The 27,772-nt window shown below is 32.9% G+C and overlaps 3 protein-coding genes across 3 annotated transcripts; 1 reads left to right on the forward strand and 2 right to left on the reverse strand.

Annotated features, from left to right (window-relative positions):
* Positions 1-8,077: 8,077 nt before the first annotated feature.
* Positions 8,078-10,821, reverse strand: LOC114400646 (GEM-like protein 5). The gene is made up of 3 exons (XM_028363193.1): positions 10,381-10,821; positions 9,128-9,402; positions 8,078-8,560 (listed from the first exon to the last, which is right to left on the reverse strand). Exons 1-3 carry the CDS (start codon positions 10,718-10,720, stop codon positions 8,324-8,326), a joined length of 852 nt encoding a protein of 283 aa, XP_028218994.1. The 5' UTR covers positions 10,721-10,821; the 3' UTR covers positions 8,078-8,323.
* A 1,727-nt stretch (positions 10,822-12,548) lies between these two features.
* LOC114399195 (cysteine-rich and transmembrane domain-containing protein WIH1-like) lies at positions 12,549-15,748 on the forward strand. Its single transcript, XM_028361327.1, has 3 exons — positions 12,549-12,706; positions 12,794-13,022; positions 15,408-15,748. Exons 1-3 carry the CDS (start codon positions 12,658-12,660, stop codon positions 15,457-15,459), a joined length of 330 nt encoding a protein of 109 aa, XP_028217128.1. The 5' UTR covers positions 12,549-12,657; the 3' UTR covers positions 15,460-15,748.
* Positions 15,749-17,992: 2,244 nt separating this feature from the next.
* On the reverse strand, positions 17,993-21,321 carry LOC114398221 (protein AUXIN SIGNALING F-BOX 2-like). Its single transcript, XM_028360392.1, has 3 exons — positions 20,081-21,321; positions 19,039-19,534; positions 17,993-18,952 (listed from the first exon to the last, which is right to left on the reverse strand). Exons 1-3 carry the CDS (start codon positions 20,533-20,535, stop codon positions 18,185-18,187), a joined length of 1,719 nt encoding a protein of 572 aa, XP_028216193.1. The 5' UTR covers positions 20,536-21,321; the 3' UTR covers positions 17,993-18,184.
* Between the last annotated feature and the right edge of the window lie 6,451 nt (positions 21,322-27,772).

Here is a 27,772-nt window from a genome sequence, read left to right on the forward strand (position 1 = left end):
ATCCTCTTCCTGATCCCATTTAACTTGCTTCCTATAGAGGACCTCCCATAAATGTTGGTCAATGTTGTAGAAGAAGACGACCTCATCTCCAGGTTTCAAATGACAGTCAGCTGAATAATGGATCCAGGACTCAGAAACACATGATAGGCCATTATTCATGGTGATCATCCATTCGTGATGTCTACCACGACCACGATCTACAATCATATATTTTTTTGATGCAGTTAAATAAATTGAAGCCTCTAGTGGCAGAACCTAGGTTAGAAGGAACATAGTAATTAAAGATAAGATGTCAACAATAAATAATATAAAGGATTATGATTATATTAACAAAGACCTACCAATTGATAATTGTGTTGTATCATATCTTCAGAGACATCAATGGTAAAAACATGGCGTCTGGTGGTTGTGGCTGCCCTTTGGTGTGTTTGTCTATGTAGAGGTCCCACAACGTCCACATTGAAAGTAGTATTTTTGTCCCATGCAACAAAACGCATGACAACACTTTCGTGAATGCCATGGGTTCTCCTAAGTTCCTTCAGTCCATCGCCAAAAAAGAATCGGTTAGCATATTTATGAAGCTTTATAAAGTGCTTGTTTCCTTCGTAGTCGAATAGCACATAAGTTGGATAATTTGGGAACCATTGTCTATGATAAGCAAAAGGAACCTCAATGACGTTCTGCACGTTAACATTTCAAGCATATTATTTATTTGAGATTAACATAAATAGATAAATGTTTAGGGGTGAAAATCGTGACCTTCTCAAGATGGAATGACGCCTCAAATCGGTGCACAATTGTTGGTACATGTAAATTTGACGGGTCCTAGATGAGAAACGTTTATGTAATGAGTAAGTGAACAAACTTGTACCCATTGAAAGGAGAAGATAAATATGCGCAATATCGAACGTGTACTATGAACGAAAAGAGCAAGCATAGAAGGATGAAGGATGCATGATGAAGCAAACTCGAACATATACTTATGAGAAGGTAAACATAAAGGATGGAAAAGTTAAACTTACAACATCAGACGCGTTAGATGATGATGTATTCATGGTGTTTTGTGTTTGGAGATGTTCTTCAAAAATGGGTGAAGATTTGGTGATACCGGGTGGTTATGGATTGATATAATATTGCGTTTTAATTATGGGAAAGGGAGGGTGAACAGTTATAAAGAATAGTTAACAATGTACAAAGTAACCGATAACCTTTTACACTTCCCGTGCTAGTTTATTATGATTACTGTTGTTGTGTTTTTATTGTGAGGCTATTACACTTCCCGTGCTAGTTTACCATGACTACTGTTGTATAATTAAATAACAATAAATAATTTCATCCAAAGCTTAAATTTTTAAAAATAGTAATAGTAATTGTTAATCAAAAACAATAATTATGTGTATATGGAAAAGATGATGTTTTTCACTTCCTGATGTATGAATAGACAGGTAGTATTTTGGCATTGGGAAATTGCTCCTCAGCAAACATCTAGTAGTGTATTAATTACATGGGAAATTACACGTCAGCAAACATCTAGTAGTGTACTCTAATAATTATTATGGAAGTGACATGTCATTTCAAAATTTGAAATCAGAATATTGACGGTCACTATACAAAGACTATTAATTTGATATATGCTTATATCCACAGGATAAAGTGTTAGGAGTCATTAGTACCTGTATAAACACAAATTCCAAAAAATCTACTGACGGGATTTTGTAGGCGTCTATACGTTACCTTGATAACACAAAAGAAAGAAACACAAAAAATCAATATTCATGCAACATTATTTGTACACCAAATTAAATTTTCTGGTTAAACATACAAAAAGAAGGTCTTAAACATACAATTTAAGATGTAAATATTAATTTGGGTCAACCTAACAAACTCTGAAAATTCAAATAATCACGCAATTGAAAAACATACAAAAATCCAGCCAAAAGAACATCTCCACCATGAACTCATATTTAAGAACCATTTCTCTCACCCACAAACTTAGACTTGCAACAAATTAAGTATACCTAACATCAGCAGAACATACTCATTAAAAAGGAAGGGCAAAATGGGATACCTTGTTGAATTTGGATTACTTCAGAATAGAATCATCGCTGGTAACTCTGAGATTAACAATCACTGCAACAAAGACCAAACTCAATTCAGAACAATAAAGATTGCAAACAATATTAAAATTTCAACAAACCTGTACTTGAAATTCCAGACACTATTAGTTGTGTAGTTTGTTGGTCTCGGTCAAAATTAAAAACCAATGTCAATTAGGATATACCAAAATATAAACAAAATTAACTAAACAACAGAATACAAATGGTGCAAATGGATACACTATATCTTTAGAAACTATATCATTTAGATAAGCAACACTCATCATTGCACATGTAAGAATGAAAGCCAATATGTTTCAGAATAGACATGGATACAAATGGTGCAACTTAATTTTTCAAATACGAAAGTTGCAATTTAATTTTTGAAAATGAATACAAATTCAAGCCAATGACATCAATCATTATAAAGTGATGATGAACATAAATAGAACTCATGAAATGACATAGAAAGCTTAGGTAAAATCAAACGAATAAGGGGAAAAACTACAATGGAAACAACCTAATATACTACACAGGAAAGGTAGAAGAAAAAAAAAGAAAATCATAGACATGCACAAAAAAAAGTCATTCACAGCTGAAGTAGAACACAAATAAGCAATCTGCTCAGCAGCAATGGATACAGTAGGTGTAATTTAAGGTGCAACCAAATATAATACACAAGAAAGGTAAAATCTAAAGAAAAAAGAATCATAGACATGCACCAAAAAATGTATAAATTAATTTTTCGAATTCAAAAGGTGCAACTTAATTTTTCAACTACAAAAGGTGCAATTTTATTTTCCAATATTAATACAAATTGAACCTAATGCCATCAATCATTTTAAAGTAGTGATGAACATTGGGAAACATCTACAGGAAAAAATCATAACCAACATATGCTAAAGACAGCAAAGTAACCAAAAATTAGGGTTGACATAGAAAGCTTAGGTAAAAAACCTGAATGATATTGTCAAGGCTAAGTTAATATATACTTTAAGTTGCGAAGGCCAATATGTTTCAGAGCATAATCCACCAATGAATTAATAATCATAGACATGCACGAAAAAAAGTCATTCACAGCTGAGGCAGAACATAAATAAGCAATCTACTCAGCAGCAATGGATACAAAAGGTGCAATTTAATATTTGAAACAACAGAATACACACAAATAATAAGTAGGTGATACAAAATGCACCACTGGTACAAAAGCAAACAAAGTTGGCGTATCAAGTTGGCAAAAGTTGTCATTGCACATGTAAGAATGAAAGCCAATATGTTTCACAACAAACATAACATAATGTGAATGATATTGTCAAAGCTAAGTTAGTATGTACTTTAAATTGCGAAGGCCAATATGTTTCAAAGCATAACCCACCAATGAATTAATAATCTAAGACAAAATTGACAAAAATATAGGAATTTAGGCAACATAACATAACGTGAATGATATTGTAAAGGCTAAGTTAACATACTATGAAGGAAGTAATCTTCAAACCAAATGAAAATAAAGTCACCACTACGGACCAATAAATAAGGGGATAAAGGGACATAACAATCAACATGCAAAGGAGAAATGGAAGAAAACGCAGAACAAAGAACACGGAATAAAAGATTAAGCAACAATTTAAATTAGCCCCAACAAATCGAAATGGAAGAAAATGCAGAAAATGGGGAAGGAAAACAAAGAAAGCGCCATCAAGGTAGAAGAAGGATCAGGAACACCTAAAAAATCACACCCGTTCTCATAAAAATCTCTGCTTTTCTTGAGATAAAAATCAAAGCTTTAGTGTTCTTCGGGCTTCTATGCGAAACAAAGTAGGAGAATGATCAGGAACACCCAAACAATTAACCAAAAAAATTAAGTTTGAAAGAACTACAAAGAAAACGCACCTGTTGTAATAAAAATCGCTGCTTTTCTTGAGATAAAAATCAAAGCTTTAGTGTTCTTCGGGCTTCTATGTGAAACAAAATAGGAGAAGGATCAGGAACACCCAAACAATTAACCAAAAAAATTAAGCTTTGAAAGAACTACAAAGAAAACGCACATGTTGTCATAAAAATCGTTGTTTTTTTTTAGATAAAAATCAAAGCTTTAGTGTGTTGTTCGACCTTCTCTGCGAAACAAATAACATGCAAGATAAGTTTAAGCAAGCAGCATCATAAAGCTTTGAAGGAGATCAATATAAACGCAAATGTACTTATAAAAATCCAAAAATTGAAGCTTTAGTGTGTTCTTCGAGCTTCTCTGCGAAACCAAAAGCATGCAAGAAAACTTTAAGCATGAAAAACCGCAACAGATCGAAATAATAGAAAACGCAGAAGACGGGGAGGGTAAAGGAAGCACATCAACATCGGAGCAACAAAGAAAACGCCCCCGTACTCATCAAAATCGCAGCTTTAGTGTGTCCGTCCACCTTCTCTGCCATACAAAGAACAAAGGAAGCAAAATGGAAAAAAAACAAAAAGAAAAAACGCAGAAGACGGGTGGCCAAATGAAAACTTACGAAGGGTCCGTTCATAAAAAACGCAGCTTTAGTGTGTTCGTCCACCTTTTCTGCCAAACAAAGAACAGAGGAAGCAAAATGGAAAAAAAGAAAAAGAAAAAACATAGAAGACGGGTGGGCAAATGAAAACTTACGAAGGGTTCGTTTATCAAAATCACAACTTTAGTATGTTCGTCCACCTTCTCTGTCAAACAAAGAACACAGGAAGCGAAATGAAAAAAAAAACAAAAAGAAAAAACGCAGAAGACGAGTGGACAAATGAAGAGATGTCGTGTTAAAAATTGCATCTTTAGATGTAACAAAAATGCAGAAGACGGGGAGGGAAATGAAAACTTACAAAGGTTCCGTTTATGCGTCTATGCAACTACGGTGAAGGAAAGCTACTGGAGAGATAAGCAAGAGCATGAGCAGCAAAGGAGACATCAGAAGCTTCCACTTGTCTTCCATAGCATAGAACAATAGCACCAACGCATTGTCTTCCATGTTTTTTTCTCACGGGAGAGAAAAGAAACACGAAACCAAGCAACATGCATGCAACAGGAATGCGAAATGGCAGTGTAACCCGAAAATTCGAAACGGAAATGCAGAGTCAACATTGGAAAACGTCTACAATAAACGCAAAAAGACAAAAACAATAAATGTCTTGGTATTCGTAAAATAAAAAAACGTAAAAAAAGAGGATAGACAAAAACACTGCGTTTTTTGTTGGCACTATAGCATGATGTAACATTTTTAGACGGGAAATGGGACAACGAAATCGTGACACGTGGTCACTTAGGGCCTTGTTTGTATAATGATAGATGATTGCATATTAGGACGACATACATTAATGTGGCTGTTAATTGTTATATAATTAGGAGAAGTATTGCTTAGTGGGATGGTTGGTTATGCTCTATTTATGAGTCATTAATATCATAAATGTCTTTTAATTGATCCTAAAATTAAGGGTTACACTACATAGAGATAGGATGAGCATATGCTACTACTACTTGTAATTATTGGGCGCCTCCTAATATATATAATTCACTTTTTGCATATATAAAAAAACACACAAAATGTCTAAAAGTTACAAAAGTTACTATCATATGTCCCAAGACATAATATGTTTAAAAGAAAAGCAAAGAGGGAACCTACCCTGACAAAATGGTTCATTCATGTTTCTTCATTAAGAGTAAGGGTTCTGTCCATTCAAACCATATCCTTTCATGAAGAGTTGCAATGGTTCCATTCAACTGTAGTCTATAGGCTACACCATTTAAGTTCACCCACCATGTATGTCTAATATTAATTTACAATGTTATAGATATTCTAAGATTCAAGATACCATTCAACCAATGTATTTAATAAATTAATGAAAAATCAACACTTTGAATTTAGAAATAAAAATTCCTCTCATTTTCAATTCATGAGATTTTCAATATCAACTAATCTTCAACATTATTTTTATCTAGATTATTTTTTATACTTGATAAAATATGTTTACTACAAATTCTTTGATCCTAACTATTGGTTCAACTGGTTCAAAAAAGGAATTCCTTCAAAATCCTAAAATTGTTTATAAGATGATCTCTGATTGTTAACACTTAATATTTTTTTAGAATATGCCAAAATCATCTGATAATATCTTTTTAAAAAATACCAAATTGTTCTTTTATATATATATATATATATATATATATATATATATCCCAATGTCGATTACACCACTGTAAAAATATTGAATATCTCGAGGAACATGGACGTTAAAGATGAAAGAGGGCATTATATCTTCAAGAAATTAATCAAGATAAAAAGAAGCATTATCTCTTCAAGAAAAATCAAGTTTAATGGCTATACTAGCCTTGGTTACATCGTAAAAGCAATTCACGAGAGGTTGAAATTGAAGCAAGGCCAGTCCACCTAAGAATAAAAGCAAGAGCTACATGATGTTGAATCAGTTGAATCCGGCCAGTGCCAGCAACACCATCATTCAAATAATGATGATCGTTAAAGAATCCAAAAGTGTAAATCTAGCAATCAAGGACAATAAAGATAATAGGCTAAACAAAATGACAACAATGTCATGTGACCAAGACTTCAGGAAGAGATCATACACATGCAAGATAACTAGGAATGCTAAAAATAATAGTTTTAAAAAATAACTATAATTATATTTAATTATATAAAAGTAGTTATAAAATTATAATCAATTTTATTGTTATATTATTTTAAATAATTTATTTTTATTCATTCATAATCATTTATATATCCATATTTAAACTTAATATCTGGTTGTATCAAATTATAACTAGTTATATAAAATTATAGTTATAATATCCTCTTATAATCTAATCATTTATTAATTATGATTATAAATTTATAATTATGTAAAGACTCAAATCATGAGCACATCTAAAAATAACACATTCAACTAAGAATTAGAACAAATAATAATTCAAAAGACCACGCAAGCTAGATAATCCGTGCAATGAAGGACAATATTAACTGGATAACCCAGAAGGTGAGGACAATAATACTCTAAAAAGGGCAATATGTGATCTGCATACCTCAAATATATAATAAGACTTCATCTCGAACTCGTTGAAACTCTATTTAAAAAAAAAATATTTGAATTTGAAAATTTGTGTTCAAGATTGTATCGATATTCTCTTTAATGTTCAAGATAATATATCAACTTATGATAAGTTTGATTGCCTCATATTTATAAGAACCAAACTCTTAGTTATATGGCAGCCTTGATAGCTCAATTTTAGTAGAAGAATAAGAGTATTCTAGTGAGATCTTTAAACGAGTCTAGGTTTCTCTGTAAACAATTTTAAGGAGTTGCTCCTATAACGATACTTTGTGTAAGTAAACTTTACAGTGGTTTAATCTCAGTGGCAACACCTTGAGACTAGGGTCATTTCATCTATTTTTACATTACGTTATCATAGGAACAAATTAAGAATCAAATTCGATGTCCACAAAATAAGGGAAACTCTAGATGGAACTATGATGGAAAGGGAGACATTGCTCAAAATTGGTGTTTGAGGTCAATTTAAGGAAAGTTCACAAAATTGAGAATGAAAGCTTTCATTTACTTATAAGCTTAAAATTAGTCTTTTTGGGTCATTTGAAAGATGAATGTTATGACTGAAGAGCCTAGTTTAAATCACATGACATCAAACTCAGCAAACTGTTAGTTTTGAATGGGCTCAGAAACATACCAAAACCTTGGAATGAAACTAAGAAATGTCAGAAGCTACTCCCCCCCATTTCAGTTACTATACAATTAATGCAATTTTGATTAGTACGCATTTTAATAAGTCAATCTTCAAAGATGGAGACTGGAATAATTCACAAGGTATTTACTCAATCCCCATACACATTTCACATCAAGATCTAACCCCCTTCACCCTGTCCGTCTTTGGCTTATACCCTAGCTATGATCTATCCAAATTTGAAGTAAAAAATATTAATATATAAGACCAAACAACCTGTTTTGATTATTATATTTTATTAGATTACTACAAGAAAAAAAATGAACTTTCCCAAATATGGGCGTATTTAACAAAAGATGCAAAAACACCAGAGGGGGAAAAAAGATGCAGAGCACACATGAAATATATAGCATACACTCCTAAGTTTTTTTACAACAAAGTATTGTTCTAGTATACGACACAAACCGCAAAGTCAAATTCTAAACAAAATTAGTATACATCATAGTACTCCAAAAACTAGAAATCACTGAAAGTTCTTTCGATTAGCTTCCGAACCACTAGTGGATGGCACGGCCACTCCTGGCGCTACAAAATGTGAGATACCTTCTGAGATGTTCTTAACTGCTTTGTCAAAATTAACAAAACCCATGAACCAAAAATCATGCCCTTCCACCGTTACAACCTGAATGTACTTTTCTGATGGGTTTTCCCTCATGGTCACTGGGTTGACCACTCCAACCTTTCCCAAAGGCACCATTACCTGTTACACAATAGCACAATTTCAACTAATTTCACACACCAAAATGGACTAATTAATAGCTTCTCTAATACTTCATTTAAGATAAAATGTGTTAAGTCTCTCAAAGATTTGATCAAAATTAGTTTTAGTTCTTACATTTTTAAAATTGTAATTTTAATCCTTAGATTTTTTAAAATGTGATGAATTTTGTCCATGATCAAATCAAAATGAATAGCATGTTTGGAGTGACGGTGAGATGGGCCAAAATCAATTTTGAAATCAGAGTGACTGAAGCAACACATTGTTGTTTTGGAAAAACCATGGTGAGGCTGTGGTTTTGAGGTAGTCATCATGATTTTACAGGGTATTCAAATATGCTAAAAGTATGATACCAAAGACGAAATATTTCACATTTTAGAAATATGAGGACCAAAACCACAATTTTTAAAACATATGAACTAAAACCTATTTTGATCAAATCTTGAGGGAACTAAAACACGTTTTACCCTTCATTTAATTTACTATTCCCCTCTTTTTCTCTGCAAAAATGAACTAAGCTTTGATAAGGTATTTTGGATAAATAAGTACCTTGTAGTATGTCCAAGTTTCTTGGCCAGAGGGTGCAGTGAAACACAAAGGGCGATCGCTGCAAAACGCTACATGAATATTGGACAGGTAAAGGGTTCCTGCAACAGGACCTGTTGATGTTGAAAGGTAACAAGCAAAGCTCTTCTTGAGCTTCTCGTTTGGATAGGTTGTGAATGTTTGCTTGTAAAGGGACTCAAATCCACCCTCTGATATTGCTTTCACAGTCAGATTCATCTTCCCCAGTGCAGCTGAAGACACTGATGGACCAGTTTTAACTGCAAATAACGGTTAACAGACCAACAATCACATCATGTGAAATAAAAAAGAGAGGTACATTTAGACACCTTTTCTTAAGGCCTAGTCTAGATAGTTTCGCGAAACAATAATTTAGGCTGCTTTGTTTTATAGTTAAATACAATTGATTTTAAGAGAATTTTGAACTGTTAACCTCAAATTCTCAATCACAAATTTATATTAGAACATGTACTTTTTGGTAACTACCTTACTTATGACCATTGCGTCTCCATTAGCATTGGTGTTTTTGGAACAGTTATAAGATTAATACTCTGTTCAAAGTTTAGTTACATTTAAAATTCCTCACCTCTTTAAAAATATGTTATACAAAAATCAAACTTGAGGATTTCTCTTTCCAGGATTCAATGTGTTGCGAAACTGAATTACACTCATTAAATATTAATCATTTAAACATGTACTTTTATAATTGAAAGGTGTAACAATTGATTTTCTACTTTCTAAAATTGGGAAATGAATTCTCTGCATTCACACTTTCACCAATTACAGCCTTCGAATGAATAATGATATTTTAAATTAGATTTATCGAGATAAAATAGGAGTGGTTCCAATCTAATTTAACGGTTGCGATCAGCTGAATGCGGTAGATTTCTCGACCACAGGAAATCTGATCCCTAGAACTGGCTACATGATATTTATCGAATTAGAATTAAAGTTTCACATCAATAATTCTTAAAATAAAGGTTGGTCTTAAAGGTCAGTATAGGTTACTAAAAGAAAATTCTAATTCTAATTGGTACGCCGTACACCAAACCAAAAATACATAACAAACTGCACCCAAAATTTGGTCTTTCCAATGTTTTATTAAAATTGACACCATTGATTAATCTAATTCATGGTATTATATGAAAGACAAAGGTAAAAATAGGGACTAAATTTGCTATTTCTATTGAGAGTTTCATCTTGAACTAGGATGAAATAGAGTAGCTAGGAAGACTCACGGTTGTGCCAGACGTTGTGTGCGGTGGCTTCAGCTTTTTTGCTCCATGAATCGAACATGTTAAGGATTGACTCCATGGGACTGTTGCTTGGTTTGTCAACTGGGCTATGTTGCACGTAGGGATGTTGATGTTGGTCATGGTAGTATTGAACTGGTTGAGGTTGTCCACTTTGTAAAGCTGCTTTTTTGTTATCTGGGTGGCTGCTTGGAACAGCAGGGGTGCCCATTATGTGAGTTCCCCAATTCTCAGTCCCAACATTGGGTGGAGAAGATGATGATGATGATGCTCCTTGTGCTTCTGGAAATGATTGGTTTTTTTCGGTGTCGTTGTTGGTATTCATCTTGGATTGTTAGTGCAAGAGAAAAGAGGTAGAATTAGAAATGATGAGATGAGAAATTAAGTGTTTGTGGTTTGGTTCAGATTTGAGATTGCTACAAGATGGATATATATATATATATATAAGTAGTTGAGTTTGGAAGGAAAAGTATTACGCGCTTTAGATCAAGAAAGCCCTATCACCGACTACAGTTTTGCTTAACCGTGTATTGGGAAAATGAAAGCTTACGGATTAAGATGTTGAATTTTGGTATAGAATCAAAATTGAATTGAATACGTACTGGTGACAAGATAATTATGAATCCAGTGATTGTTTATTTGTTTGAGGGTTTTAATTGAAGCAATAGAAAAAAGGGGGATTGAATTGAATACTCTTTTCTTTTTCTTTTTGGCAGAATGAACTTTGTATTTTTTTAAAAACTGTTTTCACTATTCAATACTATGAAATATTACTACTTCGTTTATTTTCCCTTATTACCTAACGTATTGAAAAACGGAATATTCTTTTGTCATGCTTGTAGTATAGTATTTTTTTTTCCGAATATTAATCAATGTTTTTAGAATATTGGTTGAAAAACTAATAAGAAAAAGATTTTTATTAGAATACATAATTTACGATTTTTTTACGTTTTCCTATAATATTTAGGTGGACTGTTTCTTAACACTCACAAAACTATCTAAATTGGAGATACTTCTATATTAAAATGGTGTAATACTTTTTTATATCAATAATTTTATGTGTATTCTATAATGTGGTTTATGATAATTATGAATTAAATAAAAAAATTGACTGTATTTCAATAAGAAAAGAATGAATGTGGTTTATGAGTTTATTACATAATATATAAATGAAATTTTAATTGATTATAAAATATCTAAATCAATAAAGTGAATTTTTTAAACGATATTATTAAGAAAATTTGTATTTCGTTCTTTCAGCTTAGGTTCGGTTGATTTAACAAAATATTATATATATATATATATATATATATATATATATATATATATATATATATTGATAATAACATTTTTTTTATTTTTTCAATTTTATTCTTCATCACTAATTTAATTATCCAAGCTTAATTGATGCAGTACATAATAACTAATAGTGAAACTTAACAAGCTCCAAATCGAAAATTAACCTTAGTCATCATGAAGTATCTAAAGCTTTTTGGAGATACCTCATAATCTCACTAAAGTCCCAAAGATTCTAGCTGCGGTAGTTAAAAAAAAACTAAAAAACAAAATACTAGGAGCACCAAAAGGATTGTGTGGATGGACGAGGAAATTTAAAATTTTAAAAAATTTTAAATTTTAAGAATTTCAAATATTTTAATTGAAATTCTTTTATTTTTAAAATATTATGTTTGGATAAAAAAATTTAAAATTGTGAGGGTGAAAAAAAATAAATATGAAGAAAAGAGAGAATATAGTTGGGATGCTTCTAGGAAGGAGAATAACGATGTAATATGGGAAGTCGTGTGAGAACTCGGATTAGGTGTCTTATATTATCACACCTTATACTACACTCAATCACAATATTCAGTCATGGGTAACACGACTACTCCCTTGATTGAAATTTCACATTGTTAGTTTTTATAATTTTATTTAAAAATTCTAAAAATTTAAATTTTTCATAAAAAATATCTAAACAATAAATTTTAAATTACAAAAATTAATTTAATTTTTTTGATAAATTATTTTTAAATGTACTGTATTATACTCCACTCTGTCATAAATTACTTTAAATTATTTTTCTTAAGTTAAAATTATCAGATTAAAGAAAAAGCGTGACACCAATTACATGAGCAGCAGCGTTGACTTAGTACGTGGCAAGTTATGATTGGAACACCTTGACAAACAAGGTTTTCCTCGTCTTCCAAATTTCCCTAAAAAAAAACAAGAGCCATTGATGCCTTGATCCCAATTCCGCACATAATAATGAACAATTACCAGATAGCACCCCAAGACCCTTATTATCCTCCTCCAGGTATTAATAAAACCCTTTCTCTTTATCTAAATTCTTCTACTTTTCAATCTAATCTTTGTTTTTTCAATTTCAATCTACACTACACAGGCTACGCCCCTCCTTATCCCCCACCACAGGGTTACCCGCCACCGGGTTACCCGTCAGCGCCGCCGCAGCCTCCGCCGGGGTACGTGCCGTATCCGCCGCCGCAGTACGAAGGCTACCAAGGCTATTTCAATCACGGGTATCCTCTGCCACCCCCTCCCAATTACCACTGCCATCACGCTCAGCACCATCACAATGATAACCCCGGTTTTACTTCTTTCTTGCAAGGCTGGTACGTTTTTCTTTCTTTCTCTCTTTTTAATTAAATTTTCCTTGTTGATTATTAGATTAGATTTAGAGGAGTATTTGTTTTTTTTTTCTAAAAAAACTTGTCAAGCTTGGAGGAGTATTTTTTTTTTTTCTAGAACCCTGGGGGTTGTCAATTCACATGATGTAAGTATCATTTTTATTGTGTATGGAAAAAATATATGTTGAAAGAGGTAAATGAATTTAAGTACCTTGAGGGATTACTTAACTTCTGATCGAGGGATAGCTTTGTTGGTCCAGAAAAGTAACGTTTATAGATACCAATTTCTTCCCCTTTTCTAAATTTTAATCTCATGGTTTAAGATCACATAATTTTGTTGTGGGAAATAAATATTGATATCCGAGTTCAACCAAAAACAAGAATTTGACTTTACCATTACATGAAAAAATAATATTTCTGATGAGTTTCTGTAAATGAAATATCTGCTTGATGACTTACCAATTACCATAGATAGAAACAAGACACCCAATGCTCTCAAAGAATGCAACATTGCTGAACCAAAGTATAAAGAAACTAAAAACTAATGTACCCCATTGCCTAAAGGCTCCTTGCTAAACGAAGGTATGGGAGAGGGTTATTGTATGCAGCCTTGCTATTCAAAATCATGACCAACCGGTCATCAAGGCACAACTTTTCCTCCTCATTGGAAACAAGATTAATATTTATATCACTAGGCTATTCAAGTAAATATGCATTAGACATATACTTAAAAAATATTTCCTGAGAATAAAAGATTCCTAGGAATGCTAGTTTATGAATAAATGGATATAAAGCTGTTCCACCTTCATAGGTGGGAGTAAAAATTTCACATAGTAATTGAGTGTAGAGTTACTATATTTTCCCATGGTAATTGACGGTATATATATTATTTTTAGTAAAATTGAATAATAGCCAAACACATTTTATAAATTTTTCCAAGAATCCTATTCCTAGAAATCTCATGCTCAGGAAAGTAATTTAGTTGGGAATGAAAGAATCCTTGTACCAAACACCACTTTAGGCTAATGTTTAGGTTGAAGGCAAATCATAACATAGTCACTTACAATAAAATTGAGTCCTGTGAAGCACACTAACAGTAACTTCATAGTTATTTCTACTCAATTCTAGCTACGTATAACATTGGCATGCTAATCATAGATATGAGTAGCTAAAGATTTGGTAGAACGTGAAGGCACAACACCCAGCAGGCTAAGGCTAATAGGAGTAATACACAGATAGTGTACACTAGGAGATATACAGTTTGGAGGGGGCTTTTTCCTTCCTTGGTGTTCTGATATTTAATAACAGATGTCTTTGCTCTTTGTTATCTCGTTTCCTACGTCCAATTTACACTCTCTCCCCGAGTTTCTATGGAGTCTGCATCAGTAAGAGAAAAACGACCTCCTTGATCACTTGAAATAGTTTCTAGTACGTTCTGATTTATGGATTTCAAGTCTAAAAATATAGGAAATAAGACAACTGTATGTATAGCTCATCATAAAACTCTGACTCTAGCTGGACCAATGACACCTGTACTGTACTTGTCCATGGAATCCATAGATGTCCTCACTTCACATCACCACGGAATAACTATTTATAAGTCCACATGTGACAAGTCTTTGTTGTGTAAAATTTGATGACAGTTCTTTCAAACTGGGTATTACTTGAGACCAAAGTATTCTGGAAATCTAAAACAAAATCCGTTGGACAACCATGTCCTCTCTTTTGGTTACAGCTCCTGTTGTTAGAATGATTAACCTGGCATCAAACCTGTAGTTCTAGAAATACATCAAATAGATATTGTATTTCTGGAAGAAAAATGACAACAAGTAGAATGACTAGAGCTAAATTTTCTTTAATCATTGAAGTCAACTCCCACTATTGTATTACTTCATTAATTTCATATTACACTATAAAAGCAGGTGACTTGAACCATTAAATTAAAATATAAACTAAGGTCAAAATTTGCTCAAACGTTACATTTTGCTGATGACCTTGACCTCTTTTTTCTTTTAAATGCAAATTTCATACTTTTCTTGGTTCAACAAAGCATGATATTTGAGTCATTTGTTAAATTTATTAATCCGGAGCCAAGTTTTTGTTTAAGAAACTCTCATCCAAGGAGGGACTAGGGATAAATATTTCATATGACTACTTCCTCAATGTGCAGAAATGTCATTTGCTTTTCTAACATATCATTAAACAAAAGGAAATTGTATACAATTGCTATCTTTCAGCTTGAGAAATCAACTTTTTCAATTAAAAAATCCTATGAAATCCTTTTTTACTTTCCGTGTTATATTGCTTGTCCTTTTGTAAAGCATTCTTGGTTCTGAAGACTAAGATTCCTTTGTTCTTTTACATGTGCAGCTTGACAGCATTTTGCTGCTGTTGTTTGCTAGAGGAGTGTTGCTTGTTCTGATAATCATATTAAAAGATGTATCTGCAGTTTGGTGTACTTGGTTGGTTATAGCTCTCCGGATAAATGGTGCTCTAATTGTCTTGATATGTGCGGGACCTGGCTAGTGTTGCTCATTCTTGTAACTCCTGGTTTTTACCGTTGCCCTCACTCATCTCTGGGCTGTTCATAGATTGTGATGTTATCTTTGTGAATTTCTTTGTATGGGTGCTTAATGTACATTGGCAATTGTAAAAAACAGTCATTTATGTGGAATAGCAAACTAATATATTATGGTTATTCCCTGCTATCATTCTCAAACATCACTCATTCTTTCATACTTACTAGGAATGGATTTAAAATCGGCAGTAAAAATTAATTTGCAATTAATTGGTTTAATTAGTTAAATACTTTGGAGTGAGAGTTTGCTGGTAATAGTGATCCTACAAGGCTCAAACAAGATTGCTTCGAGTGGAGGATAATTGTGGTTTAGGTTGAAGCAGTGTGTGTAGTTTAGTTTTAGTCCCCTATCAAGACTAAGATCATTTTTTTTTGTTAGTAATTTTCAGAAATTAAAAACACGATTTACGTAGAGACTAATTTCAAAAGATGATATATTTTCAATGACAAAATATATTTAAGCCTACATATTACAAACAACTGTATGTTTGCTATTTATAAATGAAAAGCATATCTTGGAAACGCGTATGTACTGGACAAATGGTAGATTGGCATCATTTCAACATAGGAAGCTGAGTTTGAAACAGGCAACTTCAAGCATTTCAACATTAGAACATTGAATTGGATTGTGAACAAATAAACCGGTTTATAGATCTGAAGTTGGCTTTTGAGTCAGTTTTTGCATTACTTGACTAAATCGGTGAAAAGTCTGATTCACAGTTAAACTTAAACCAGTTAATTCAGTTTGATTTCTAAAACACTGCTTAGCATGACAAGCTAGAATGGAGCTTAAGATCTTTTTGATACTGTAAGACTTTCACTCATTGCACTTATGTATTATGTGACTTGAGAAAGGATTACTGATTGGGATATCTGCTCTAAAATCTGCCCAAGATCATACTCGATAATAATAATGTGACAATTTAATATTCATGTGATGTTATAAATACGAGTTACAAGCATCCCCCAAACATGTGAGTGTGTCAATGAATGAAAATGAAATTTCGTAAAAAGAAGATTCGTACTTAAATGGATCAACATAAAATCAAATTTGATCTTAAAGCAATTTTTAGTATTAGTGAAAAATATAACTTGAGTTAAATTTCATATTAAGGTGTACTATAAATTTAATTTATAGTTTACACAAAGTCGAACTAGGGATGAAAATGGATAAGGTCCGTTCTTATATCTATGTTTAAAAATAATACTTGTATTGAGTCTCGTTGCGAATAATCATTTTAATTCTCATCCACGTACCCACTAGATACCTATATATTTATACTCGCACTTTACTTATATATAAAGTTAATAATAATAAATCAAATGAAAAAATAATTAAAATAATTATAATAAAAAAATCATTCTTAAATAATTCAAATAACATTAAAAGCATACATACATAATATTAAAAGCAAAAAAACGTAACTCGTTGTCCAAACTCAAATTATAAATAAATTAAATTTTAAAGATAATCATTCAACATAATAATTGTTAAAGTTAATAATCTATTGACTTAATAAAAATTCTAATTAATGTTTTTGATAATGAAACGGTTAAAGATTAGAGACTTACAATATTAATCATAAAAAATATAATTATTTTTTATTGTAATCATAAAAAATATAATTATTTTTTACGATAATATTGTGAGTATTTATCCTCTCATATCTATTCCTATTCCTTGTGAGTAATTACATGTTTTACTTATAAATATTTTGCGAATATCCATAGAATTTGGATGCACTTGTTAAAGTCATTGTTGAATTTTTTTTAACATTACAAAAAAAAGAAAACAGATTAAGTCTTAAGATAAATTTTCTAACATAAGTCACGTCATTACACATTCAATAAAGTTTGCAGACGTTCACTCAAATATACTCTCAATTTATGATGCTCTGCATCAAGACTATAGCGTATTATTAATGACATTCTTGTACCCTTTTTTTCTCTGGTGAATGGGGATGCATATAGCGCATTATTTCTTTTACTCGCACCTTTTTTTTTTGTTGAATGGGGAGGGGAATTAGTCCCCCAAATTATACCCGTACTTGAGCACAAGGAATTGAAAAAACAATCTATTTAAACAAATAATAAATACTATTAATTTGATACTCGAAAGTGGTAGATAGCCTAAACTATTTAACAAAAATGAGTCAGAAGAGTTGATGTTCACGGAAGCTTTACTCATCAACTTTACTTTCCCAGCAAGGGAAATGATCTTTAATTCTTAAAATATATATTTCAGCTGAGAAAATGTTCAACATGGATGAAGAAAAACTCAACAGCTGTGACAAGAACATTAATAAAACTGGGAGTAAAATCTAAGCATTTGCATATTGCATCCAACAAGTAGATAAAAAGCAAAATACTCTAATAATATACGTAATAAAAAGTGGCATTATGGAATAATAATATCTAGGAGAAAAGACAAACTAACATATGTATAAAACTAGCAAATGCAAGGAAGTTACAAAACACTACACCCGGCTAAAATTGCATTAATTCAGTCAGCCTAAAAACAAGTACAAACTTCTGAATAACAAGAAATTAAATGACCTAAAAAATGCACCTACAGAGTCCATACATATTCTGGTGCATCTTTCCTTTTCCCAGCCAATGTACGATACAAATACATCTTCTCTACCTTCTGCCCATCTTCCAGACTACAATCTTCTTGCTCGTTTTCATTGAAGATCTCCACATTCAACCTTGGCATCTTCTTGGCTAGCAACTTGCAGGCTCCGACAGTCACTTCACAGGACGACATCCAAAGGGATCGCATTGTTTCATACTTCCCTACGTCCGTCAGAAGTGCCATGTCGCCAAAAGGGCAGTCTCTTATCTCAAGCTTCCTAAGCTTCTTGCATCCATTCAACACATACAGCATTCCCTTGTCACCATCCCCAGCAAATGCAATAGACAGCATTTCAAGTTTCTCAGCATACATTCCTATGTAAAGGAAAACCTGGTCAGTCAATTTCCCCGAGAGAGATAGGCGCCTGAGTCGCCTGCAAGACTGCACAATTGCGCCAAAACCTTCGTCCAGTGGCTGCATTGTATCAGGGTCAGGTTTTGTTGCATCAAGGATACACAACCTGAATCGAATAAAATTTGGGCAGTTCTTAGCCACTGTTATGAGTGCAGCATTTGTCATCTGGTGGCAGAAGTAGAGTAACGAGTGAAGCTTAGGGCAGCCCATTGATATTGCAACCAGCCCTTTTTCTGTGACAGCTGCTGGATCCCCAAAGGGAACAGATGGAAAAACCCTCAATTCTTGCAAATCTTTACATGTCGTAGCTACAACACCTAGTCCTTTGTCTCCAATGCAATCCATTATCTGCACAAGTCTAAAATTTATTGATATTCACCAATATAAGAATCAACAAATATAACAGAAAAAAGATTTGAATTTGATAGATTTACCCATAAGCGCTGAAGTTTAACACAGTGATGAATTAGTTTTACCAGAGCACTTCCCTGAATGCCTGCTGCATAGCTCAAGTTCAAAGATGTTAAGTTCGGGCAAATAGGATATATAGCTGCAAGACAATGAGGAGCAACTTCCAAAAACCCAGACAAACTGGTTATGGACTTGCACTTGAGAATGGTATTCTTAAGCTTTATGTAGGCCTCCGATTCTGGATCATGGACAAGTGATCCAATACCCAAATCCGATAGTTGAGGTGCTCGCATCATTATCCTTTGCAGTGCATCAACGGGCACCGAACGATTCAGCTTTAAACTCTTCAGGTTAGGAGATCTGGCCACAAATCTCTCTAGTGCTCCCAAACTAACCTCTCCTTTAAGGCAAGCAAAATTAAGAGAAACAAGTGATGTGCAGTTATCAGGAAAGCAACTTAGCCATTGGCCTTTGTGATCCTCAACTTCATTTTCTTGCAGATCCAGCTCCCTAAGGAACCTACATTTCAAAACAATTAAACACAATCAACATCGAGAGTCAAGAACACATACCGAACATCCTACACGCCATTCTCAATCAGCAGAATAGAATCATCAACATCATTCATCCTTAACACATAAAAACAAGATACAATGTTGAAGCATGAAACTGCCTCAAGGAAAAACTCCTAATCATGAACAGTTCACAAATTGACTATAAACTAAAGTAATAACACAGATCAAGCTCTCAAGACCCTCTTGAGCTCTAGATTGCCCACAAACCTTGACATCTACCAAAATCCAAGTTCAAAGGCCATTCATTCAACCGCTTTGCCCAACTAATTAAACTCCTATTCCCAAACTGGCAGCTACAGAGTACAATCCAATAATCAACTTCAAAACATCCAAAAATAAAAACCTTCAAACTTTGGCAGCACAAGAAGACAAAGACAAAACCATATACCTTCAACCATACAACCTCCAAAACACAACCATCAAAATTGCACAAACAAAACCCATAAACCAAACAACGTAAGATTGAACCGAACAAACAACTCATTCTCACCTGCAATTTGCAGCTATAGCAGCAAGGCCATCGGTAGAGAACCCTTCACAGCTAACAAGAACCAAAGACTTGAAGTGTGTGAAAGAACGAGAAAGTAGCTCCAGGCTCTCATCCGAGACCACCATCCTCTTGAGCCTAAGCTCCTCCAAACCAACCCTGCTCTTGGCCAGTGCCTCAACCCATGGATGCACAAAGCCACCCCAATCATAAGGCACCAAACTGAAGTCAGCAAAATGAGGCTTTCCCTTCAAAGTCAAAGACTTTAGACCAGGAAACCTCTGGATCAACCTCTCTGGAGTGATGGAGTAACAGTTCCCTATGAACACCCTTTGCCTCGTACACCTCTCTATTCTGTACCAACTTTTGCACACCAAAGACAAAGCATTTCTGTCACTGTGTGACACCACATAGTCAAATATGTGCTCTATTACCTCGTCGGGGAAATAATTCATCATCTTTTTTTTCTCTCTTCTTTTCTCTCACTCAGTGATCCAAACTCCCCAATTTTCCAGGAAAATTTTCATACTCCAAAGGGGAGGATGAAAAATAAATAAAACAAAACCCCAGAAAGGTAAAGCTCTCAACTTTGAAGTACTACTACATCATGGAACAGACCAAGATCTAAAAGAAGAAAAAGGGGGAGCAGATCTTGGCACAAATAAGAGTGAGGTAATGACAATATCTTCAAATCTAGAACATAAGGGTAAGGTCTGAAAAGAGGGTACTGATAAAAAAAAAACTGAAAATTTTACTTTTCCCAAGTAGGATCTGCTTGGAGGGTAGCCAAAAAGAACAAAATTTTCTCAGGAAGAAAACACCCAGAGGAAAAAAAATTGAAAAATGATGTGGAAGAGGGGAAAACCAAAGCAGAAAAATTATGGTCTTGCAAATCAAATGGTGATGATGGCGATTTGCAAACAGAATAAAGGATAAAAAAGAGAAGTTGGATAGATCTGAGAAAAAATTGCACAAATGGTAATTTACATAATAGACCACACCACCCAAGAGGTGAATGAGCTAAGAGCTTTAGAGTGATAGAAAGCCTCAAAACCCTTTTGTGTCACTCATATTCCGTGTTAAAAAGAAAAGCTCAATAGCGAGAGAGGGCAAGGAAGAAGAAGAAGCAGAGAGGAAGAAGTGAAAGCAACCAAGTAAGGTAAACACAACACAATTGGTTGAGTGTAGATTTATTTAACCATGGTTACCTTATCCTAACTCAAAGTGAACCACGATCACGATGGATGGATGGATGGATGGTTGGTTGGGGGAGTTTGGAATGGAAAAGAGAGAAAGGGTAGGCGTCGATTTTTGATGATGTTGAGAGAATCTTGACCGTTGAGTGCGTGAACATGCATCAGTCCTTGTCACTGCTTTCTAAGTGAGCCTCACCCTCTGCTAAAAGTCTCTTACACTCTCTGCTATGTATATGCTGTAGCTGTAGCATACTACTACCCCTCATAAAAAGAAAAAAAAATTCTTTTTCTACATCACAAGTATTTTTTGGATAGATAATCTTGCTGTTGGACCTTGAATGAGAAAGTTTTTCTTAAATTTGTAAGGTAATTATGTATATTGATTAAATTAAAATAATTTCATACATTGAAGAGTATGATGATAAAAATTTTAAAAAAATAAAAGTGTTTACGAGAAAGAGGGAGATAACGGCATCGACAAATTGAAAACAATTGTCGGATTAATGACACATGCTTTCGGGGAAAACTACGAAAATGCCATGCCTAGGTCTTAGATAACTATGTAGATAAGATCGAATGCAGACTTGACACGAACCTACTCCGCGCGTCTCAGACAATCGCGCGTTTTGATCATGCTTCTCAAATCTCAATGCTGCAGAAAAAAAAAAAGTTTAATTCGGATTAACACAGTCATTATTAAATTTAATTTAATGCCAAAAAACAACTGTGGTTATATTTAATATTTTAATACTGCTAAAAAACAGTCTTTAATTTCAGTAACTATTAGTACTTGATTTAATATTTAATCTTATAAAAATAAATTAAATGTTTGATTATAATGATTATTAATTGGCTTAATACTTTATTTTGATATACATAAGGGTAATTTAGTCTCTGACAAATAAATTAAATTTATTGTAATCAAAGTTAAGAACTAAGTTAATTAATTTGATAAACTGAATTGATGATGTTTGATAATTATCAAAATGCATACTATATATTTTTAGAAAAATACATATCAAATTAATTAATAATATCAATTTTGTTAACTAAATTTTCGTGAGTACTCTGCATTATTTGAAGATAATTGAAGAAGGAAATCCATCTCTTATTTGTAGTATTTTCGTAACGGGAAGACAATGACTTGGGGTTAAAAATCTTGTTGGTCCATTGTTGTCTCTTCTTTTTTTTTAAGAAAAATTATTTTTATTGTATTTCTTGATCGTATAAAATAAAGCTTTGTATTTTCTTTTTAAAATGTTGTTAAAAAAATCTTAAAGGTACTGATTCAAAATTATTTAATATCGCTAATTAAATATTTTAATTATTTAAAGAATTGCATTTAAAAGAAGGAGTTTGTGAACATAAGTTAACATTAATTTTTAAAAAAACTTATTAATAATATGCACTTTTGAGTATATTATAAAAAATTTAAAGGTAGAATTTTCACTATAATTCTTCTAAAAAAAAACTTAAGTGTATATTTACAAATCATTACTCACGTACAAATTTTTTTATTTAGAAAAGCATGTTAGCAATTTGTATTTTTGGGTGTAGTTTTAAAAAACTAAAGAATTATCAAACACAAATGTTAAAAAATTTATATGCTTACTTTGAGAAATATTCATACTTACTTTTTTTAATAATGTCTTTTTGGGTGAATTTTTTTTACTAAAATCTAAACAGCTCGCCAGCAAATACAATATTTTTTCTTCCAATGATTAGTAAATTAAGTCATGAAAAAGAATAAATAAAAAAATGACATTGCCAATGACAAAGCGCATCTTGAACACTCTAGTTAGTCCACACAATTGTCATTCTAACCTCAACTTCCGATATTGTTTATATCGAATTATCATACCATTTTACATAATTTTTTTCCGTAATCGTTTCATATATATATATATATATATGTTTGAACAGTATTTTTCTAGAAGCACAACAATCTGATATTTTAATTAAATGATATTGTAGCAGTAAGTCCCGTGATTGAGAAAGGACAATAAGACTAAGGTGTATTGTTCAAATAAAATATTGAGACATAATATACTGGTGGTTATAGGAGTAGTGTTCAAACTATATTGTCTGTAAAAAAAAAATCTTTTTCATTTGTTCAGATCCAAGAAGTTCTGTAACATATAGCCTTATGGAAATATTTCTATGGAACCAAATGAAGACAAAGATATTAGATAATGTTATAATCATGTCTAGACTATTACGATCTTTTTCCTGTATCTCTTTTCGATCAAATTCCTCCTCATCATCTTCTTCAAGAAACTCCAATTTATTAAATGATCAAGATAACCAGACCCAAGAGGTCGCCCCAAAACACAATCTCTTCGATGAGGAAGTCCGATTCGAAGATATCAATCAAAACATGGATGACTGGAACATTCCAGAAATCCCTCAGGATCAACTATACGTTCCTGAAACAATTAAGGACAAACACAACTTTGATTACATAATCAAAACAGTAGAAAACAATATTCCTCTAGGACAAGATATAGGGGAAGAATTTCATTTACTTTCAAAAAATTCAATTTATGAACATAGTCGTAAGTATAAATATCTACACATCGGTTGTGTACAAGTAGCCATCAAGCCCTTAATTGATATGGGCATAGATGCAACAGTTTTAATGTGTCTAAGAGATATTAGGCATAATCAATTTGAAGACTCCCTAATTGGAACAGTCGAAACCAGCCTAGGACAAGGTCCAATATATTTTAATTGTTATCCAAACAAAACAGTGAGTCTGATAGACAGAAACATTCTTGACTCTCTGTTCTTAAACATCCACTTTCATGGCCTTGACATGAAAGAAGGATCAATCCCAGCAGCCTTAATTTATAGGATCCAGTACAAGGTCATGAATACTTGTGCATCTAGAGTCCTATTAAAACCTCAAAAAGGAGAAACAACTTTGTTTATCACTGATATGACAAAGGCTAATATTTCTCTCCCGAGAAAAATAAAATGGGATGAAGTAACTCTTCCCGAAAGATGGGTTATGGATAAGGCCACACTGTCTGTTCCTCGACCCGCTCCAACCATAGAGCATATTAAGCAAGATAACTCCGGAAAGGTAGAGATAACCTTCAATAGGAGAAATTCTTTTTCATTAAGGATAGAAGCCTCTAGGTCTAAATATGAGTCAGCCAGAAGGTCTTTTTCGGTTAGAACCCGTTCAATTCCAGTAGGACTAACCAGATCTGAGTCACATAACCAGTTCCCTACTGTAAACCTCCAAGGATTAGACACTACTTCTAGCATACCTAGAACAACTTACAACCAAGAACAAGAGGACGACCAAAAGTCGATCCAATCCCCAACATACTCTTCTATGGAACCTTATGATGTTATCTGACAACTTTAGCATTGATAAGGAAACCCTTAGGAAAGATTTTTATTCTCCGGAGAATGAACCTCAAAGGAGATGGTTTTTCCAACATTACAAGGGTACAAACAGAAAACAAATCCAAGACAAGTTCTACGAATTTGTCGAAAGAGTCAAAATTAATGTCTTTTTCTTTGATTGGTTTCATGCTTATGCCATCAGAAAGGATATAGATTACCCTTGGAAACAAGACATCATAGGTGATTCAACAACAAATGTCATAACAAATTGGCAAGTGAAGGATGGTGAGTTAATCCAATCGGAATTACCTCCCGCAACACAATATCAACTACCAAATATCAAAGACAGTAACAATAAACCTGTCATGGCAATTCCATTCAAGACAAAAGATGTTAACGAGGAAGTAACCTCTAAAGACATTAAGAGCCTAATGGAACAGGCAAATTATACCAATAAATATTTACAAGCTTTAGGAGAAACCATAAAAACCAAGGTAGTTCCTAAACAAAAATCAATTGAGGAAGCTTCGCCAAGCATCCCCATTGAAAAACCTTTATTCAAACCTTTCAAAGTTAGTGAGAAGGCTAAACGAAAAATTAGGGAACTTAGAAAAACTAAATCCTTAATTGAAGGCGTAGGTGACAACCATAGTGAATTACTAAACAAGATTGGTAGTTTACTTAAGGTCATTCCAGATACTCCCCAAGCCTCGGAAAATACTTCCAAAATGGTAACAAGAAGTACCTCCAAATTAATTAATTTTATTAATGAAGATAGTGACCAAAACTCAGATAACACAACTGATATAGGATCAGTGTCAGAAAAGAATATAAATCCAATTAATTCCAAACATTGGAAAACACCTTCCAAATTATATTATCAACGTCCAACTGCCCCTGACCTTCTATTAGAAGAAAGAGGTTAAAACAATTTTAAAAGTTTTAGTGCAAACAACATCTATGAATGGAACATAGATGCACAAACGGAGTATAACATCATGAATACACTCCAATATATGACCATGGTAGCTACGGCTTACCAAACCTCCCATGAATGTTTAGAAGAGACCATTATAGATATCTTAGTGGCAGGATTTTCTGGACAACTGAAAGGATGGTGGGATAATTATCTCACTAACGAAGAGAAATAAAAAATTTACAGCGCAGTTAAGACGGATCTCAATGGAAAAGTCATTACTAATGACGATGATAAAGAGATTCCTGACGCTGTTAACACATTAATTTTTACAATAGCCCAACATTTCATTGGAGACCCATCCTTGTGGAAAGATAGGTCTGCAGAATTACTGTCAAATCTTTAAGTGTAGAACCTTAGCGGATTTTAGGTGGTATAGAGATACTTTCCTAACTAGGGTTTACACAAGAGAAGATAGTCAACAACCTTTTTGGAAAGAAAAATTTCTAGCCGGTCTTCCCAGATCATTAGGAGACAAGGTTAGAGATAAAATCCGTAGTCAATATGCCAATGGAGATATTCCATATGAAAGTTTAAGCTATGGTCAATTAATTTCTTATGTCCAAAAGGTAGCCTTAAAAATTTGTCAGGATGACAAAATTCAGAGGCAATTAGACAAAGAAAAGGCTCAAACAAAGAAAGATTTAGGTTCTTTCTGCGAACAATTTGATCTACCGACCTGTCCAAAGCAAAAGAAAAAACAATCCTCTAGAAAAGAAATCCATGAGAATAAACCGGTCAATACAAAGAGATTTCCAAGGAGGAGATACTCACACAAACCATCAACCAGTAGAGAAATGGAAAATCCTAAACAAAAAACAAAATAAAAAATAATGTGCTACAATTGTGGAAAACAAGGCCACATCAGCAAATATTGTAGACTAAAAAAGAAGTTAAGAAACCTTAACCTAGAACCCGCAATTGAAGAGCAAATAAACAATTTGCTTATAGAAACCTCAGAGGAAGAAACAAAAACTTCATCCTCCGTGCTTTCTAATGAAAACCTAAACCTAATCCAACAAGATGACCAACTATCATCAACAGATGATGATGATGGGCAAATCAATACTCTAACGAGAGAACAAGATCTCTTGTTTGAAGCAATCAATTCCATACCTGACCCCAGGAAAAGAAGGTTTTCCTGGAAAAACTCAAGAAAACATTAGAGGTAAAACCTAGACAAAAGGATTTTATCACAAACAACAAATTTGATGTAAGTAACATACTCAAGAGATTAGAAAATTCTTCAACCAAACCAACGACAATCTAAGATCTCCAAACAGAGATAAACAATCTAAAAAGAGAAGTAAAAGAACTTTTCAACAACAAGAAATTCATCAGATCATTCTTTCTCATATTGAGGAAGATAGTGATTCTGAAAGTGCCAACAATAGTGAGGAAAACCAACCAGAAAATTTAGAAGATGATATGTTTATGGGATTAATCAACAAGATTAAAATCCAAAAAATTTACATAAACATAAAAATAATTATTAATGATTTCGTTTTAGAAACAATGGCCCTATTTGACACAGGGGTTGATTCAAACTACATTTTAGAAGGATTAATTCCTACAAAATTCTTTGAAAAAACCTCAGAAAAATTAAGTACGGCAAACGACTCAAAATTAAAAATTAATTTTAAGCTATCAAATGCAATCATTGAAAACCAAGGTCTTAAGATTAACACAAACTTTCTTCTGGTAAAAAACCTTAAGAATGAAGTAATCTTAGGAACGCCCTTCATTAGAGCCCTGTTTCCCATCCAAATATCTAATGAAGGAATAACCACAAATTATTTAGGAAGAAAAATTATATTTAATTTTTCTACTAAACCAATTTCCAGAAATATAAATCTTATAGAAAATAAGATTAATCAAATTAACTTCTTAAAAGAAGAAGTATCTTTTAATAATATTCAGATACAACTGGGAAAACCCCAAGTAAAAGAAAAAATTCAATCTTTATTAAATCATATTGAATCGACCGTCTGTTCTGAATTGCCACATGCATTTTGGGACAGAAAGAAGCATATTGTTGATCTCCCTAATGAGAAAGACTTTAGGGAAAAACAAATTCCCACAAAAGCCAGACCAATCCAAATGAATGAAGAACTTCTTCAATACTGTCAAAAGGAAATCAAGGATTTGCTTGATAAAGGCCTAATT

The sequence above is a fragment of the Glycine soja genome, chromosome 19 (genome assembly GCF_004193775.1).
Source record: "Glycine soja cultivar W05 chromosome 19, ASM419377v2, whole genome shotgun sequence".
Classification (NCBI taxonomy): Eukaryota; Viridiplantae; Streptophyta; class Magnoliopsida; order Fabales; family Fabaceae; genus Glycine; species Glycine soja.